The sequence below is a fragment of the Cladosporium halotolerans genome (genome assembly GCF_011745625.1).
Source record: "Cladosporium halotolerans strain TM138-S3 chromosome Unknown Sca1, whole genome shotgun sequence".
NCBI lineage: Eukaryota > Fungi > Ascomycota > Dothideomycetes > Cladosporiales > Cladosporiaceae > Cladosporium > Cladosporium halotolerans.
In genome coordinates, this window is record NW_027191452.1 from 499,266 (window position 1) to 516,279 (window position 17,014).

Genomic DNA, 17,014 nt, shown 5'->3' on the forward strand with positions numbered 1-17,014 from the left:
CGACGGGAAGGCAGGAGCGACCCGGAACGCGTGACTGCTTGGAAGATGATCGTGGCGAGCTCAAGTCACCCAAATGAATTGGGTGCATTCACTAGCTTCAGCTTCACTTCTTGACGCCTAAACCACGAGCGTTTCCATTCCTTCGCCTATGCTGAAAAGACCACACTCATTAACAATGCCGCCTACACCTGAACCGAAGAGCGCTATGGAGACGACGGAGGAACGCGATGCCAAAAGACATTGCGGCACACCTTCGACACCGAGTCCCGAAACCTCACTGAAAATCAAGCCCGAGAATATTCGTGAGGTGGCTGAGAACGGCGACGTCTTGATTGTCATAGGCAGGGAACAAGGCGAAGAACAAACGTGCGTTTTGATCAAAGCTCGCTTCGGGTTTTGCATATCGTTGACAGACAAACAGGATTGGACTGCGATGTTCCTCGGAAGTCTTGTCCATGGCCTCCAGCCTTTGGAAGACCGCAGTCGCGCCAGCACCGAAACCACAACAACCGACGAGAGACTCGACTGCCACCTACTCTCCAACCGCGGCGACGACGCCAACAAAGATCAACACAGCGAGGATCATATGCCTGAAGGAGGAAGACGGAGAGACCCTTTTGCTCCTACTGAACATCCTTCACTTCCGCTATCACGCCATTCCCGTCTACCTACCGTTGGACAAACTCGTTCGTCTCGGTAGGGTGGCTAGGAGTATCCATTGCTCACAAGCCATCTCCAGCTCGACCACGCCATGGTTCGACCGGATCTTCACCGAGACCGAGCTCTCCCCAACCAAAAGCCCCGAAGAGACAATGAAGGCAATCCACGCCGCTTGGATGTGCAATGAAGCAATGTACTTCGCCCGGTTCACCAGCCGCTACGTGCGCTCTTTCACTTTCAGCGACAAGGTGCTCACAGCAGCTACATCGGCAGCTCTAGCGGCCACAGGTCTCGACCATCCAAGTGCCCGGCGCATAGAGACGGTGATCTACCAGCGTCAAAAGGAGGTCTCAGCTACCCTGCGACTTCACCTGGACCTTGTCGTCGAGCCATGTGCCGTAGCGCTCGGCAAGGAATCGCATCACTATATCGATTGCGAGCCAGAGACCGAGCCCGAACCGGGCGACAACCTGCCGGACAACCCCGCCGTCGTCTGCGCCGTGGACTCACAAGCCGCGCCGATCTACTTGGGCGCTCTGCGGGACGCGAAGCTCTGGCCGCCGACGGCGTTCAGCGCGAAGACTGCGGACCAGGTGGTCGAGATAATCGAAGAATTTCGAGTGCCTGACTACGACGATTGCGACAAGTGCGATTTCTGCATACCGCTGGTCAAGATGTTTGCGACGTCGCTGAATGTGGTTCGCAAGACGCATCGGGAGATGCTTTGGGGTCTATGTCTCGACTGCTTCAACGCTGGCGGAATGAATCCAGGCGAGTGTAGGTTCCCACACGTAAAGGGTCCTAAGGCATGAGATTCTAGGATATGATGACAGTGATGGACATACGGGAAATGGAGTTGAGCGTTTGTCTCGATGCGGCCTGAGAGGACCTTGATTTCATTGAACGTTTGGAATGACGAAGTGGGTATGATGCGTGGTTTAGACAGACAGTGTGGCTCTTGAAACCCGCAAAAAAGCTGTTTACTGAAGAATTGGTTCGCCCTTGCAGGATACTGATGGACGGAACGTGTTCGCCAGGAGCGTGGTGCGGGCTGGTGGTCCCGCCGATAATCATTGGCAGCGGTGGCGTTGTAATATGTTCAACCCTCGGTGCCATCGCTCTTGAACGCAGCGCATAGCGCCGCATATTGGTGCGTCAGGTCAAGAATGTGCTGAGGTAGGCTCGTGGCCTGAATAATGCTGCGGACCTTGACCGCGCCTTCTTCCTCAATGAGCTTGCGAATCGCATAGAGCAGATCGGGCGAGAACTAATGTATGTCAGTCCTAGTACAAGAAAAGAACAGAAAGGGGTGAGAATAAATCATTGCTTACCTCCGAGTACCATCGGTACTGCCAAGCGACCAACCTGATCAATGCACCCAGCATTCCCCTGTGGTCGCCGTGCTTCTCGTAAAGACCCAACACTCCACGCATAGCCTTGGGGCTGAATCTCATGCTGAGGCAGGCCTGCCAAGCTTCCACGGCTTCATCGGGATGATGAAGGCGCTCGGCGAGGTCACCCAGAATTTCCCACTCCTCGGCGTTCTTCTTGTACGCGAGCTGCTGCTGGCGATACTGGGCGGCTTCGGTGCGCCAGATGGTGTAGATGCGCAAGTCTTCGTAAAGCACCATGAAGAGATTGTCAAGCCAGCGCTCACACAAGCGCTTGTGTTGGAATTGTGTGTAGTCCTGGTGGGACGGATCGGTCGGAGGTTGCGGGGTCTCGGTAGCTGAACGGACGGTGATGGTTGTGTCAGGTTTGGAGACGTCAGGATCAAGGTGAGAATCAGCAGCAGAAGGCTCGCCGTCGTCGTGCGGCTCATCAGTAGTTTCGGATGCTGCTTCGGGCTCGCCGTGGCCGTTTGGTTGAGGCGTGTCATCGCCACGGAGCGCGGTGGTGCTCGCATTGCGATTCTTCTCGACAGGAGCAGCGGTTTGCTTCTCTGCCCTATACTCTTCCTCCATGACGAAGACCTGACTTCTGGTCTTAAGCAGCTGATCCCATCCAATTTTCTTTGTAATCTGAGTGAGAAGCATGTATGCTTTGTGGAATGTACCCTTGTAGTTGCCGGCCGCCAGCCTTCTCAGTGTTGGATGCACCATGTCTACTTCTGGGGCGGCTCCGGCATCATCGATCTCGTCGCAAAGGGTCTCAGGTGCCAAAGGGAGTGACACCCTCGAAGGCTCGGGGAGCCTGGGTGCGTCCTTATCCTGGTATGTGAACATGGGACATGAGTTCAATGTCAGAAGTGCAAGCTCCCACTGCTCCTGTACGACGTAGACCTCTGCAAGTCTAGCCCATGTGTTGAATTCGCTGGGTGCTGCTATCACGGCACGCTTGGCAATGTCAAGCGCGAGATCACTCCTGCTCTTTTTGTTGCAAAAGTCGGCCTGGCAGTCAAGCAACGAATAGTCCATTGGAAGTTCTTGAACAGCGTCGTGCAGTAGTCGCACAGCCTTCACCTCCTCATCCCCAGCAATGTACACACGGGCAAGGAGGGACGAAATCTCCGGATCTCTCGCTCGCAGCTTCTCGAAGAGATTGATGCCAGATGCAAACCGTCCAGAGATCTTGATATAAGTGAGTATGCCAGAAGTCAGATGATTCGAGACCAGGTTAGGGACCTGGATCTCGGGATCGGAGCCAAGTTGCCAACCTTCTTCACGTTAGTTCTGGTCTGAACAGGAATATCAAGCAGGCCTACCGCTGAAGAACAGCCGCTCTGCTGCGTCCAAAAATCGCTGCTCTTGATCCGTGCTAGTAATTGGGTTGAAACGCCTCACGCCAATTATCCGCTTGATGGTGTCACCAGAGCCATTGTCTGCATACGAGTATGCACGAAGCACACTGCAGAGATAAGTCTCTAACCAATGATCCTCGGTAGCCTCCATCTTGTTGCCCCGCTCATCTACGCAGTAACTCTCCACAGTGCCTGGGATCTGGACCTGTACCCGCATGTCGACCCTCGAGAAAGCATTGTAGCAGCTGTAGCGGGTCAGAAAAAACCTCGCCATAGTATGTGCTCTTGCGAATCCCTTACCAGTAGATACCAGACGTGACCTTGTTCAGCTTGTCGTTGGGCGAATAGGTCAAGGTGTTGATGTAGGCGGCCAAGCTTGCCGACGAAGAGGCATCGATGCCTGTGACATGGTGATACACCCCTACCTTCACAAGAACTTAGTATACGCTTCTTCCAATCGCTCTTTTCAATGACCGCTAGACATTCATCCTTGCTCTTGCGGAAGTTGATTTACCTGTTTCGTCGTTGATTTAATCGGTTGCTTGACAAGGTGGACGAGGTCCGGCGGACCAAGTTCGCGGAGTGTTGGAAGGCTGTCGGTTCTGATCTCAACTACTGAATGCGCATCGTCTTCGAACAATCTGAAATCTCGGTCAGTGGGAGATACTCTATGGCAGCTGGACTACTCACTCAGGAACCGCGGTTGAAGGCATGATCGTCAACAAGCACGGCGCAATTGAATTGGAGCTTCCCCTTAGCTGTCGTTATGGCGGCCGGCGTAAGGATGGCCGCAGCGCAGTGGTTATGCAGCAATGGGTATCGGTAGTGAAAGAAGGACTGAGGAGCACGCAAATGAGTTCTGCGACACGCGTATATGCGGACGTCACCCCTCTAGCTGGTAATCTCAAGTCGTCCCAATGTCTTGGACCAGCTGGCGGGTTGGTCGCCAGTCACAAGCCGAGTTTGGTCCGAGCGCACCTCGTCACTGAATGAGCGCGCGCGCGTCCCGTGAACACGGCCGCTGCACGCGCGACACCTCTCGCGAAAGCCAATCGTAAATTGAACACTGGAATCTGACAACGCCACGCCGTGTTACCCATCCTGAAGGCCATCGAAATGAGATAAGCGCTCTCCAACTGAGAGAATCGCCTTTGGACGACACAGCACTCCCACCATGTCTGGGTTCAAGGCCCTGAATATCGAGTCTGACGACGAATCAGATATCGAGGTCGACGACACCAAGGAGATTCAAATTGAGGAAACCCTCAAGCTCTACCAAACTGCGCTCAAATACCACTCTGAGGGCCCGTCTTCCTTCGACAAGGCCGCGGAAGCTTACCGAGAGCTCTTTGAGTCTGAGATCTTCCAGTATCCTGAATCACAGGCAGAACTTCGCCGCATCGAACTCTATGGACCGCAGGTGGAAGCTGAAAATGATTGGCTCGATGCCACAGTATCCACAGGCTATTCGACTACAAACCTGGAAACGAACAACAGCACGTTGCCTCAGCTCCTGCATTTATCGCACAAGAATTATGCTCAATTCAGGCTTGAGGCGCTTGCCGCGAAAATTGACACCCTGGATGTACATCTGCGGCAGATTCTTGCGGATGCGACTGCTGCGCTGGACCACTTCGTGGATGCTCTCGATAAGGACGCCACTGATCTTGACCTGTGGCGACGGACTGCTACGGTCGGCGAATTGCTGAACAGCCATCGAGTTGCCAGGTTCTGTCTCGAGGCGGTCCTCGATGGTGACGAGGAAGGGCTGAGCAGCCTCATGACTCTGCCTGGGTTGGAGGATGGATTGGCAGGCGAGCAATTGCGTGATTTGATTGCTACACTCGACGACCAGCTTTCCATTCTGCAGGCGCCCCTTCCAGCGAGCAATCGCAAATTGCTGTCGCGTCTGCTGAAACAACGCTTGGATCCGTACAACAATATCATATCGAGAAAGAGGAGCCTTCTCACGGACAGCAAACCCTCCACCTTTGTGCCACAGCAGCAAAGAGCTGTCGTGCAAGCACCGAAAAACTGGGTTGATCTAGGCGATGCGCTGCTTCGCCACAATGCTACAAATCAGTACAGCCTGGTGCCCCTTTCGGCAATCTCGTTCGACCTTTCCCATGAACTCGTGCCAGCCGAGCAGTCCGTTCTGGAGGATGTGCCTGTCGCCGCTGCAGTTCAACAATCTCCTACCAAAACATCTTGGTCTATGCCAAAATCCCTCGACGAACAATTTCCGGGTCTGGACAACGGCTTTCCAACGGTGCAACCAAATATCGCGGACGCAGACAGTGAGATGCGCGCCATTTCGCGACCGAACGACGGCACGGATGTTGATATGAGTGAGCCGCCCGTGATTTTGCTTCCAACACGAAAGCGTTCTGGCGATGCGGCAGGCCTTGTTGACGGAGCCGATGAGAGCCGAACCAAGAGCCGACGGACCCGCGGTCGAGAATCATTACTTGAGCTCACGGACAGTAAACAATCCACAATCGATGCAAACATTCAGTGGGAATACGAGCAGCAGCTGAACGAGCGTAAAGCTGCGGACGACTGGCTGTATGAGACAGTGGGTGTGTTCTTCGAGAAAATCGGAATTCTTGGCTTCGAGGCCGGAAAAAACGTGCGACTAGAGCTCGAGCCCGGCAGCGAGACAGCCAGTGAAGACGAGTCGACCAGCATGCCAAAAAGGGCTCTCAAGCTTGCGCGGGCGGATATTTCTCGCTTCTTCAACGAATACTCTGACAGGCACGCACACTTGCTTCTCGTAGGAGGAGAGAACATGGATATCGGTCATTCGTCAGCTGTTACGGGGCCAACAGGCTCGCTGGGTGGCTCTGCGTCCTTGAGATCATCAATGAAACCCGATCCCTTGCCCAACGACAAGTTGCATGACTTCCTTCAACGAGTGAACGAAGATTGGATGTCGGTGGCTGAGGTCGCCTATGCATTCGTGAAAGCCATGACTTCGCCCGAGGCTGCCGAGTCAAGCGCGTACACAGCGTACTCGTGGCCAGAAGCTTTGAAGACCATCATCGTTCGGCTACTGGTCAATTTCGATGGGAAGGTTTTTGAAACTGCTTCTGCAGAACTTGAGACCCTGCAGCAGCCGAAGGCGAACGAGCTGACTTCGCGTTACAGCGCGGAGCTTTCTGAGGCGCTTCTTACAATTTTCGAGCTCCACCTCGACATCTATTGCCTGATAAGGGAACCTAACAGCGGCGTGGACGTGGAAACCGTGACGCTCCAGGGAGATAGGCTACAGAGATGGTCCGAATTGACTCGGGAAGCGATGCAGGCTAGAGTTACCTTCTTAGGTGAGCATGAGCCATCGGATCCGCTCAACCTTCGCTTCTTGTGGGCTACTACCTTGCACGTGGGAGCATCTGCCGATATTGACCAAGACTATGCGTTGGAATGCATGCAAGATCTACGGCAGGTCTTGCTTGAGGCAGGAGACGTGGCCATCTTTCTACCGAATAATGCGATCATGCCAGAACTTTCGATCGCAGCTATGGATCGCAAGCTTTCGGAGCTCACGACCAAAGACTTCTTTGCTAAGGTTACTGAAAATGAATTGAAAGACCCAGCAGCTACGATCGAGAACCTTGAGCCGCTATTGGAAGCCGTCAGTGCACGTCAAACGCAAATGGACGCAAGAGGCGAAGATGACGAGCCACCACAGCAATCTGTGCCCCAAGACTTAGTAGACTTCCTGGATGGCAGCAGCATATCAGTCAAACTTATGCTTTGGCAGCGTTTGCGAGAGGCATATGCATCCATCGATTACAAGCCAATGGTAGCAGCCTGTCACTTCCGGATGATGAGTATGGTGCTGAACGAGATCAAAACTTCTGAATTTCTGGATCTTGAGCAAGAAGAGCGACAAGTCCTGGTCCTGAAGAGCCTACGCATGCTTCATGTGATGATCGCCAAGGTCTTTTCACTTGGCGAAAGCTCAACAGATGTTTGGGACTGCTTGGATGAAGAGGGCTTGCCAAATGCCATCACGCTCTTGGGTGAAATACTACAAATCCTCCAAGTCTTTAATGTCTTTGAAGATTCTATTCAGATTGGCCAGACGAAAGCTCCGACTGGCGCAAAGGACCTTGTCGTTCCCTCTTTCACTCTGGTTACAAAGGCGGTCCATGAAATGCAAATTCAGATCTGGATGATTCTTTACGGATTACTCAAGGAGGCCATTGAGCAGAACAATACTCTGTTTCCGACACCGGTCGAGGACCGCTTCGACTTCCTGCGGTGCCTGCATCGCAACCTCGGCCTTCGAGGTATTTGCGACGGCTTGAATCGCAAGTTCGTGCGCATGCTCAAGGATGAGTTCTTCCAGATGACCCATGTGGACGGCTATGACCAAGAGCAAGCGCAGGTCTTGTATGATCTCTACGGGCTGAATTGTTTCATGAACCCTGCGTACGAGTTAATTGAGCACCGCTGCACGCATGATGCCTTCCTCGACAAAGGCGTTGCTCTGCAAGCTGTCGATCTTCTTCTCTTGCAGGCAGACAAGCTGCCGATCAAGGAGTTAGTGAAGCATACGCTGAAAGATGCGATTGAAAAAATTCACGGTGCACTCAACCGCAAGAAGCCCACGGCAGACATTTTGAGTAACAGGGAAGTATATCGTGCTTTCTTGCGATCTCCGATAAAGCCGACAGAGCTCTTCCGGTGCTTGAACGGCGATGGTGACGAGCTGATGGTGAAGGATATCCCTGAAAGTGACGCAGTCCTCGCTTCGAAAGGATGGTATTTCCTAATGGGACACATCGCGCTTACGAGATTTCGCACCACGAAGAAGCCCGGCGGGACGCCTCAAGAAGATGTCGATATTGCTATCGCTTTTTTCATGCAAGACCTGGAGTTTAGCATGAACAACTGGCAAACATGGTTTAGACTCGCGCAAGCCTACGACACAAAAATCGACGAGAGCGTCATGTGGTCAGCAGAGAAGATGAACAATGAGATGTCGTCTCTGGTTCAGCTTCAGCGTGCCGCCATACATTGCTATGCAATGGCGACTGCTCTCGCTCATCAATCAGCGAGTCTGAACTTTGATACGTCCGACAACATCGCCGAGCTGTACCACGACTTCGCTATGCGTATTTACAACTCTTCTCGAGAGCCTCTTTCGATGCGTGCATTCGCGGTCGACGAGAATGAGCGGTTTTTGAGTATCCTCACTGGCGTCGTCCGCAGCAGCTCATTCAAGCCACTGCGGGAGTACACTGCCTTCAAGTTGACAAGGACATTACTGTTGCGCACACTCAACCATGGACAGGAGAATTGGATGTTGCATTTTATGCTCGCCAAGTGCTTGTGGAAGATGCATTCTACGCCTGCGGAGAAGATTCCTCCCAATAACACGCCGCCAGGAGCGCCAGCTGTCTTTCGGCATCTCTTGCGTGCGATTGAGCTTCTACCCGGCAAGAACAACAGTCGTGACAACAAATCTCAGCCTACTTTGGAGCCCCATTACAAGCTGCTGATCCTTGTTCACAAGATGTACATGCGAGGAAGTATTGATCTTGAGCAGGCGGGCATGCTGCTACATGAGAATCCTTACGCCCAACCAGTAACCTTCCCGGATTCGAGGGAAAAATGGCCTCACTACGTCCTCACGGTATTGAAGCGCCTGCGCGTGGCTGACAAGCAAAACTGGCATCACCGCATGATATACAGGACCGCGCAAATCATCAACGACTTCCCTGCGCAGGTGCAAGACTTCATCCCGAGTCAATGCGAGAATGAGGCCAAAGACCAAGCACTCCTCGGGCCAGCTGGCGCGAGATACGAGCTGACGCAGCAGATGTTCACGAAGACCATGGTTCTTCAAGTCTGGCGTCCAGATGCCGAGAGGCCCGGTCGTCACTTCGTCTACACGACCCGATACACGCGGTTCTTCGTCAAGATCCTCGAGGCTCTGCAAGACAGGACGAATTTGGAGCAACTAGCCAGGAGGGTCCGCAGACGCAACCATGAGCTGTTCGAGCACACTGCTGTCTGGCAGGACATCACCAACGCCTACCTTCGCATTTTGCGAAACCACGCCAGCTTGTCCGAGGGCCTCGAGACGTCGACTTTCAGTGGTATCTTCCACGATGAGTTCCTCGAACGCAAGGAGCCGCTGGAGCGCTGGATGCAAGCCCAAGACAACGGCGAGAACGCCGCGCTGGACGTCTTGCGAGAGTCGCAAGAGCTCAAGAAGATCAACCAGGGGCTCGTCAAGCCCGGCCCAATCGACGACCTTACCGGCGACGCCTACGCCTACCTCTTCTCCACCGTGGGCAAAACCATGCTGGATGAAGACAAACGCGTCAAGCAAGAAGAAGCCGCCCACAACGCGCCACCCCCAGCTCCCGCACCGCAAGAGCCTCCGCCACCCGCCAGGAACCCAACGATGAGTGTTATGCACCTAATGAACGTCGACGGCGCCACCGCACAGACGCCGCCCGCCGCGCCCACGCCCATCCCTCAAGCCCAAACGCAATCGACACTAGACGCCGCAGGCTCCGCGCCCGCCGCCCGCCGCAAAGTCGGCGTGGGCCGCCGCGAGATCCGGAACGCGGCGGAGTCGTGCTACCCAAAGACGCCAGCGCAGACAGCGTCGCGCGTCACGGGCCCGGTGCCGGAGAGCAGGGTGCAGGTCGTTATCAACGCCTCGCGCCCGACGCTGGGAGACATGTCAGTCGAGACAAGCGCGCCGGGGAGTATACACGACAGCGCCGATGACGAGAGCGAGCTGAGCGAGCTGGAGGAGGATGACGCTGATGATGAGGATGATGAGCCCAGCAGGCCGCTATTTCCTGGGTTGTCGGGCAGGGACAAAGTTGAGGGTGAGGAGAGTGAGATGGAGATGGATGGTGATGACACTGCCGAGGACAGGAAGGAAGACGCGGAGATGGGCGAGGCTGATGCGGGTGATGGGGATGAAACCGCAGGGGACGCCAAAACTAATGGTACTTGATCGCGCGGTTCAGGTTCCTTTTGTATAGATAAAGGCGGTCAAGAATGAACTGCATTGAGTTTGAGTAAGGACAGGAAAACCAAGTGTATTATATGAGTGTATCGTATCAACCTCTTCGTGTATACTCGGAACAATAAAAAAAATGGAACCCATGACGAACCACCAATGCCAAACCAACAACAACTCTCATCAGAGAAAACATCAGCCACGCGGAACTAGAAAGGACATTCCGACCAGTGTCCGCCCCTAGAACAGACCCAGCGCAAACGGCAAGAGCGCATGACAGCCCACCTGGTTCGCAATGGGAACGATTGCGGTGAAATCTTTGATTGTCCAACCCCTGGGCGCGAAGCACGCCAGGTAGATCATGCCGCCGATGATCGGAATCAAGAATGCGTACATCCACTTGAAGTCACGCACGATGCGGTCGAGCCCGAGGCGGAACCCGGAACCTTCCAGCTCTTTCGCCGTCGTCGTCCATTCCATGTTGATGCTGCAGGCGTGGCAGATGAGTGCCTTGCACATGTGAAATGACAGACCGCCGAAGAATAGCACGAACTGGAATGGGTTAGCAGATGCATCACTTGCTTTTCTTTGCTCAAGATACTGACCATTGGAGTCCACTTGATAGTTTCCCATAGACAGATAAAGAACGTTTTCTGACCGAGACGGTGGCGAAGCATAGCGTACGCAAGCGGCGATAGCACGTTAAAAACGAAAGCCATGCCGACAAAAATCTTCCACGAGGTGATGTAAAACTGGTCCACTTGGTCTGCAAACCACCCGACGATCAGGTAGTTGGCAAGTGTCAGGGGAATGGCGGAGGCAATCGCATAGTACGTGAAGATGTAAGCGATGATCGTGATCTTGCTAGTGATCTTGATGTTACTCCAGAGAAATTTGCGGAATAGCGGAGTGATGGGACCGCGTGTGATCCAGTAGCGGAAGGGGTGGAAGACCAGCTCGTTGCAGCCGTAAGCGTACTTTTCCCAACGGGCCAATTCGTCGTAGACGGTGAGCGACACGCCCTCTTTGAAACCCCCGTCGTGGTATGTGGCGAGACGCACTACGAATCCGTTCATCTGGAGGCGCAGGGAGACATCAAAATCTTCTGAGACGTGAGACTCGGACCAGAAGAGAGTGCGGCCATCTTCCTCCCAAGAAATGGATTGGATAGCCTTCCAACGAATGAATGTATTGTGGCCGACGAAGGGAGCACAGTCGCCAGTGCCCACAGCGAACTGAATGGACGTGTAGATCAAGTTCGTAAAGTAAGTGATACCGTTCTCGAAAACGTTGTTGACCACTTGAAGAATGCCAGAAGCATGCTGCAGCAGAGCGACCTCGGGAGATTCATGCATTTCCAAAGCGCCGTAGAGAAGTGCATCCTCCGGCACACGGGTATCGGAATCAATGATCAAGATGACCTCGCCCATGCGCACATTGCCGGCGGCCCAGGTTCTACCCTGGTCCTTGTCAAGCATGGCTTCACGCGCTCGGTCATAGAGCTCTTCCTCGTCGTCGATGCTGAGGTCAACTTGGGAGCAGCCACGCTTCTTGCACTCCTCTTCAACGAGGCGGAGCCATTCGCCTTCAACACGAGCAGAGAAGTCCAGACAGTAGTTCATGTTAGAAGCCTTCTTGAACTTTCCGCGTCGAATGAAATAACTGTCGCTTTCTTGGTTAGAGTTGTGCGGCGGACGCGAGCACCAGCCAATGTTGTTGAGCTCGTAGTAAGCCTGCCGGGCTTCAGCAAGGTCGGGTTTGACAAGCTGCATACCGTCATCATTGATGAAGATGGACGCCGTGCCGCCACGAGCTTCATAGTAGCGAACAGTATCCATGCACGACTCAATTGTAGGCATGATGACGCCCTTGAGACCTTCCTTGTAGACAGGCATCTGAATGGTAACGTGGGGCAGCTCGTAGTCTTTGTGCCTGCCGACCTTGGGCGCCTTAGCGGAATAGAACATGGAGTTCTCCTGAATGCAAGCCAGAGGGCCGAATAGCTGGTAAAGTGATCCCGTGATGACAATCATGAAGAATAACGAAAAGGCTGCGAAGACCGGGACCGTGACTAACAGACAGAAGCGCAAGTAGCTACCGTCAAGTCGGACTTCCGTTAGCAGCTTCGCCACGCAGGCAAACTCGACGACAACGACCAAAACCATGGCGAGGCCGATAACACCTGCGTGCCAGAGCAACAGAGGTCGATGCGGAATCTCGGTGCCGTCCTTTTCTGGATCATACGCTTTGTCGCCCTCCTCTTCCCTAGCAATGGCAGTCTGAATGACATCGAACTGCCCTTTCTGCTTTTCGTTCAGCTGCGTGTTTGGTTTGAAGCCATTCACGGGTGTATTATAGGCTCCGAGAGATGGCGGAGTCATTCCGATGGACCTAAGGCCAAACGCGCTATTATGCCGCGGAGATTTAATCCCACCAGGTTGGACTTGTGTGCCCCAGACCTAAGGGCTGTCAGCCATGAAGTAACGAGGCCAAGCGCCGCAGCTGTTGTCACACATCGTGACCGGGACTCTGGATGATACGTACAAGACCAACAAGCCATGTCTCAATGTCCGTGCCTTGAGTGACAATGTTCTCGACAGTATCGCCCCAAACAAGGACAAATTGTTCCTGTTTGCAAAGGCAGATGAATTGGTCCCGAGCGACTGCGGCCTTTCCAGAGGAGATTTGCTCGATCGAATCGATAATATGAAGTGTCATCCCTGACCGCGGATCACCTAATTGTGTTTGTTCAGGTGAGATCTGGCTCAGTAGGGCGGCGGTAATCTCAGAGGACATGGTGAATGCGATTGGAACATCCAGCTTCAAAGTGGCTTTGACGACTTCGTCGTTCAAGGTGTGTGGATGGGAAACAAAACTGCCATCTTCGCGCTGGATGACAACACCTCTGGTGGCGACAAATTCAGGCACAGATGTACCATCTTCGTCGCGCGGCGGATCGAGCCACTGATGCGCAGCAACCTGCTTGAACAAATCTACAATTGTAAGCGCATGCTCAGGTGAGCTTCTTATTTGGAAGAATTACATTTTGCCATCACGCCATGTCTTCCGTTGAGGACGTCCGCCGAGTTGATACTTGAGGGAGCACTCATCCTCATCGTTGCTTGCTTGTGATAAAGGGGCAGTGGGGGAGTCTTCTCGACATTGAAGTTGAACTCCGTTAGGCCCTGCGCCATGACGGGCAGTGTTTCAGCGCACTCAAAGATTGACAAACAGGACTTGAATGGTGTTGGTGCGAGTTTGGTGTAGCATGGGCGAGACAACAGGACACTTGCACTCATAAGGCATTGAGACTTCGCAAATCTGGGTTATATCCAGCCAAACAATCTGACTAACCGGTTTGGCTGGGGTTGAATGGCGCTCACGTTTCCCATCCAGCCAAACGCCTTCATCACCCACCGATTGGGAGTCATATCACGCTAGTGAGCACGTAGCGGCGCCCATACGAGGTCCATGTGCGAATGCAGGCTCTTACCGGGCGAGACCCTTTGTCTGGTCGAGACTCCGCGCAAGTTGAGTATTGTGGCTTAGTCGAAAACGTGTCCGCCACATCCAATCTTGACCAAAAATAGAATGAGTTGTCGGGTTTCTTATGGAGAGTGAGATAGCGTTCCACGATAACAGGCCTGACTTGCCCGGATACGGAACACCCACAACGGGGCTAGAGGCTCCAGCAACGGAATCAACTCAATCTAAACTTCTATGGCAAGCCTCAGAAGTCGATCGGAGGAATAGCGAGAAGCCGTGCGAGGTATCAAAGCACATGTTGAGCTTCAATGTGGCGTCGAGCTATCGACGTTCTGCAGCGCGTCCAATTCGAGCCTTGGTATAGAAGGGGCAAGTGTATTCAGCGCTTGACCTAGAGAAATTGGCTAAGCGAGCTTCGACTCATGGCCAACCCAAAGATATGCCATAAACTGAAGATTGAGGCGAGGCGTGGGAGACTTGCTGTTCAATAATGCCATCCTGGGGGAAGAACCGACTCCTCTGTCCTAGGCCACGGCAGGGGCAGCTTAGAGCCATAGACTTGACTGAAGATGCCGCACAGGTAGTCCATGAAGGTCATAATCTTCCTGACAAGCCATCTGAGGCAGTATATTGGATGTCTGCTCAAGCCTCATCCTGGGCGGTGAGCCGGCCGTGCCAGACCCAGAATCCAACACATGTCTACAGCTTCCAAGGCCGCTCGTCGTAGGTCCGGTGCGAACTCCGCTGAGCCATGTTGCCGAATGCATGTATCGCGCGCGTAGCACGCCGAGCCATAAAGATCCTTTGCCTAGGTGTGGATGTGAATACGGTTCCGATAGAGCAACGGCAGTGGTTGCCTCAGCTGCGATAACACACTGCCAAGAGCGATGAAGTCGGCTGCTTCTCCAGGGAGATTGGAGAGCGGCCCAGCGCCGCGGCACCTGAGGCTAGATCGCATGCACCATCTGCGTCAATTCCTGGGTCCTGCAGGCCGCCTTCTGCACACGTGCATGCGGTATGCACATCCCCCATGTGATGCAGTTGCTCGGACGCTGCCGGATTGCTGCATCTTCAGCCACCCACGCACCCCAGCCTGAACCTCACTCATCGCAAAGGTAAAAGTCCCCTTTATCACGCGCCACCGTCGAAGCCCTGTGCAAGCCTTCCTAGGCTAGCTGTCGACCATATGGGTCGTTGCCGAATCGGTGGGTGTGTCAATCTGCCTGTCGGTAGTAATGTGTGGCTGCAGTGCTTATCGACGGGCTGAACATGTTCACGTTGAGGCCGCCCACAGACATTCTAATGGGGCCTCGAAACCAAGCGTAAGAAGCCTGGCCTTCGCCATATCTGTGACTTTGCACTGGCGCAGACTGCGGCCGATCTGCCGTGTTAGGCCTTTTTGTTTCAATACCTCTGCAACTCTTCAGGCATCCTCTTCGATTAATTCCTTGCTCCTCTCTCAAAGACCAAATCATCCCAGCTTGCAACCATGTCGTTCGCCAGTCGACCGCAGCAGGCATCATCAGGGACATCCACGCCATTCAGGCAGAACCCATTCGACACGCCGCCGCCGCTGAGCTCGGTGCCGACTCAGGACAACCGGGATGGCTCAGGCTACTTCCCTTCCGTCAAAAGTCAGTGTCCAACGTATGTCTCTGAGATGCATCCCATCTAACAAAGTTGTAGCGATGCACGTTCCTCGACGACGGAAATTCGTCAGCGCCCGTCTCCGAAAGGGCGAGTATGACGAAAAACCATGGCTTACGGGCGCAAAGGATCCCAACTTCAAACGCAAACGTTGGGAGAAGGTCATCTTCTGGTCCAGCATCGGACTCGGAGTGTTGATTGGGGGTGCCATTTGCGCATTTGCGTACATTTCAGTCTCCACCGGCACTTTCTGTCCGATCTGGGAAGATGAATTCGGGAGCATCGATGCTGATTCCTGGAGCTTCGAGATCCAGCGTGGAGGTTTCGGCACTGGCGCCTTTGACTGGACTACCGACGATCCAACGAACGCTTATACCGACGCTGAAGGCCTGCATATCGTGCCAACGTTGACTACTGAAACGACAGATATTACGCCTGAGCAAATCTATGACGGCTACGAGCTCAATTTGACGACGGCGAAGACGTGCACTACGACAGATCACAAGATGTGCTCTATCCTCAGCGACAAGAAGACTGGCGACATCGTCAATCCTGTCCGCAGCGCTCGCATGACGACCAAGGGCAAGAAAAGCATTCGGTACGGCAAAGTCGAGGTGGTCGCCAAGATGCCGAAGGGTGACTGGCTCTGGCCTGCCATTTGGATGATGCCCGAGGAAGAAGTCTATGGCAGCTGGCCCATGAGTGGCGAGATCGACATCGCTGAAAGCAGGGGCAACAATCCCGACACCTATCCCGACGGTCGCAACTCGATCATCTCGGCACTTCACTGGGGCCCATCTACTGGAACGGATGCTTTCTGGCGCACCAGTGGCAAGCACAATCTCCGCCGAACAGACTATTCTAAGAATTTCCACACTTACGGTCTGGAGTGGACAAAAGACTACCTTTTCATGTATATTGACAATCAGCTTCTGGTAAGCCACAATGTCCTAGGTTCAAAAGCCACCGAAAGACGCTGACCTTTTCCGTAGCAAGTCTTCTTTATCAAGTTCGCCGTTGGCCCACGGACGATGTGGAACCGGGGCAAGTTCGGCGAGTTTCAACTCGACAATAAGTCAGCTCTCTTCGACCCGTGGTCTCACACCGGCATGCGAAACACGCCCTTCGATCAGAAGTTCTACCTGATTCTCAACGTCGCTGTCGGAGGCACGAACGGCTTCTTCAAAGACGGCGTTGGAAACAAGCCGTGGGGAGACGGCAGCCGCACAGGGCCGAAAGAGTTCTGGGATGCTAGGCGGCTCTGGCTGCCCACATGGGGCGAGGAGGCCGAGCGTGGCATGACCGTGAAGAGCGTCAAGATGTACAGCGAGGGTGGATGTTAAAGTCTGAGTGCAGAGTTCCAGAGTCTCGCAACGATTTTGTTTTTCTTCTTTTGTCCAATGAGTGTTGGTTTTCTTCACTAATGATATGCTTTCTGGAGTTGGGGGAATGGCTGCTATGCATAATTAGAGACACAATACGCAAGA

General features: G+C 53.7%; 4 protein-coding genes across 4 annotated transcripts; 2 read left to right on the forward strand and 2 right to left on the reverse strand.

Annotated features, from left to right (window-relative positions):
- Nucleotides 1–1,523: 1,523 nt before the first annotated feature.
- Nucleotides 1,524–4,314, reverse strand: WHR41_00198 (uncharacterized protein). Its single transcript, XM_069368804.1, has 6 exons — nucleotides 4,091–4,314; nucleotides 3,915–4,041; nucleotides 3,701–3,825; nucleotides 3,365–3,645; nucleotides 1,992–3,316; nucleotides 1,524–1,927 (listed from the first exon to the last, which is right to left on the reverse strand). Exons 1-6 carry the CDS (start codon nucleotides 4,111–4,113, stop codon nucleotides 1,760–1,762), a joined length of 2,049 nt encoding a protein of 682 aa, XP_069233957.1. The 5' UTR covers nucleotides 4,114–4,314; the 3' UTR covers nucleotides 1,524–1,759.
- Nucleotides 4,315–4,574: 260 nt separating this feature from the next.
- On the forward strand, nucleotides 4,575–10,388 carry WHR41_00199 (uncharacterized protein; the record flags this gene model as incomplete). Its single annotated transcript, XM_069368805.1, has 1 exon — nucleotides 4,575–10,388. One exon carries the CDS (start codon nucleotides 4,575–4,577, stop codon nucleotides 10,386–10,388), a length of 5,814 nt encoding a protein of 1,937 aa, XP_069233958.1.
- Nucleotides 10,389–10,525: 137 nt separating this feature from the next.
- WHR41_00200 (uncharacterized protein) lies at nucleotides 10,526–13,588 on the reverse strand (the record flags this gene model as incomplete). The annotated part of the gene is made up of 4 exons (XM_069368806.1): nucleotides 10,526–10,946; nucleotides 11,000–12,853; nucleotides 12,939–13,387; nucleotides 13,438–13,588. 4 exons carry the CDS (start codon nucleotides 13,586–13,588, stop codon nucleotides 10,635–10,637), a joined length of 2,766 nt encoding a protein of 921 aa, XP_069234366.1. The 3' UTR covers nucleotides 10,526–10,634.
- A 1,359-nt stretch (nucleotides 13,589–14,947) lies between these two features.
- Nucleotides 14,948–16,870, forward strand: WHR41_00201 (uncharacterized protein; the record flags this gene model as incomplete). Its single annotated transcript, XM_069368807.1, has 3 exons — nucleotides 14,948–15,514; nucleotides 15,567–16,462; nucleotides 16,520–16,870. The coding sequence occupies exons 1-3, from the start codon at nucleotides 15,370–15,372 to the stop codon at nucleotides 16,868–16,870; spliced, it is 1,392 nt and encodes a 463-aa protein (XP_069234367.1). The 5' UTR covers nucleotides 14,948–15,369.
- Between the last annotated feature and the right edge of the window lie 144 nt (nucleotides 16,871–17,014).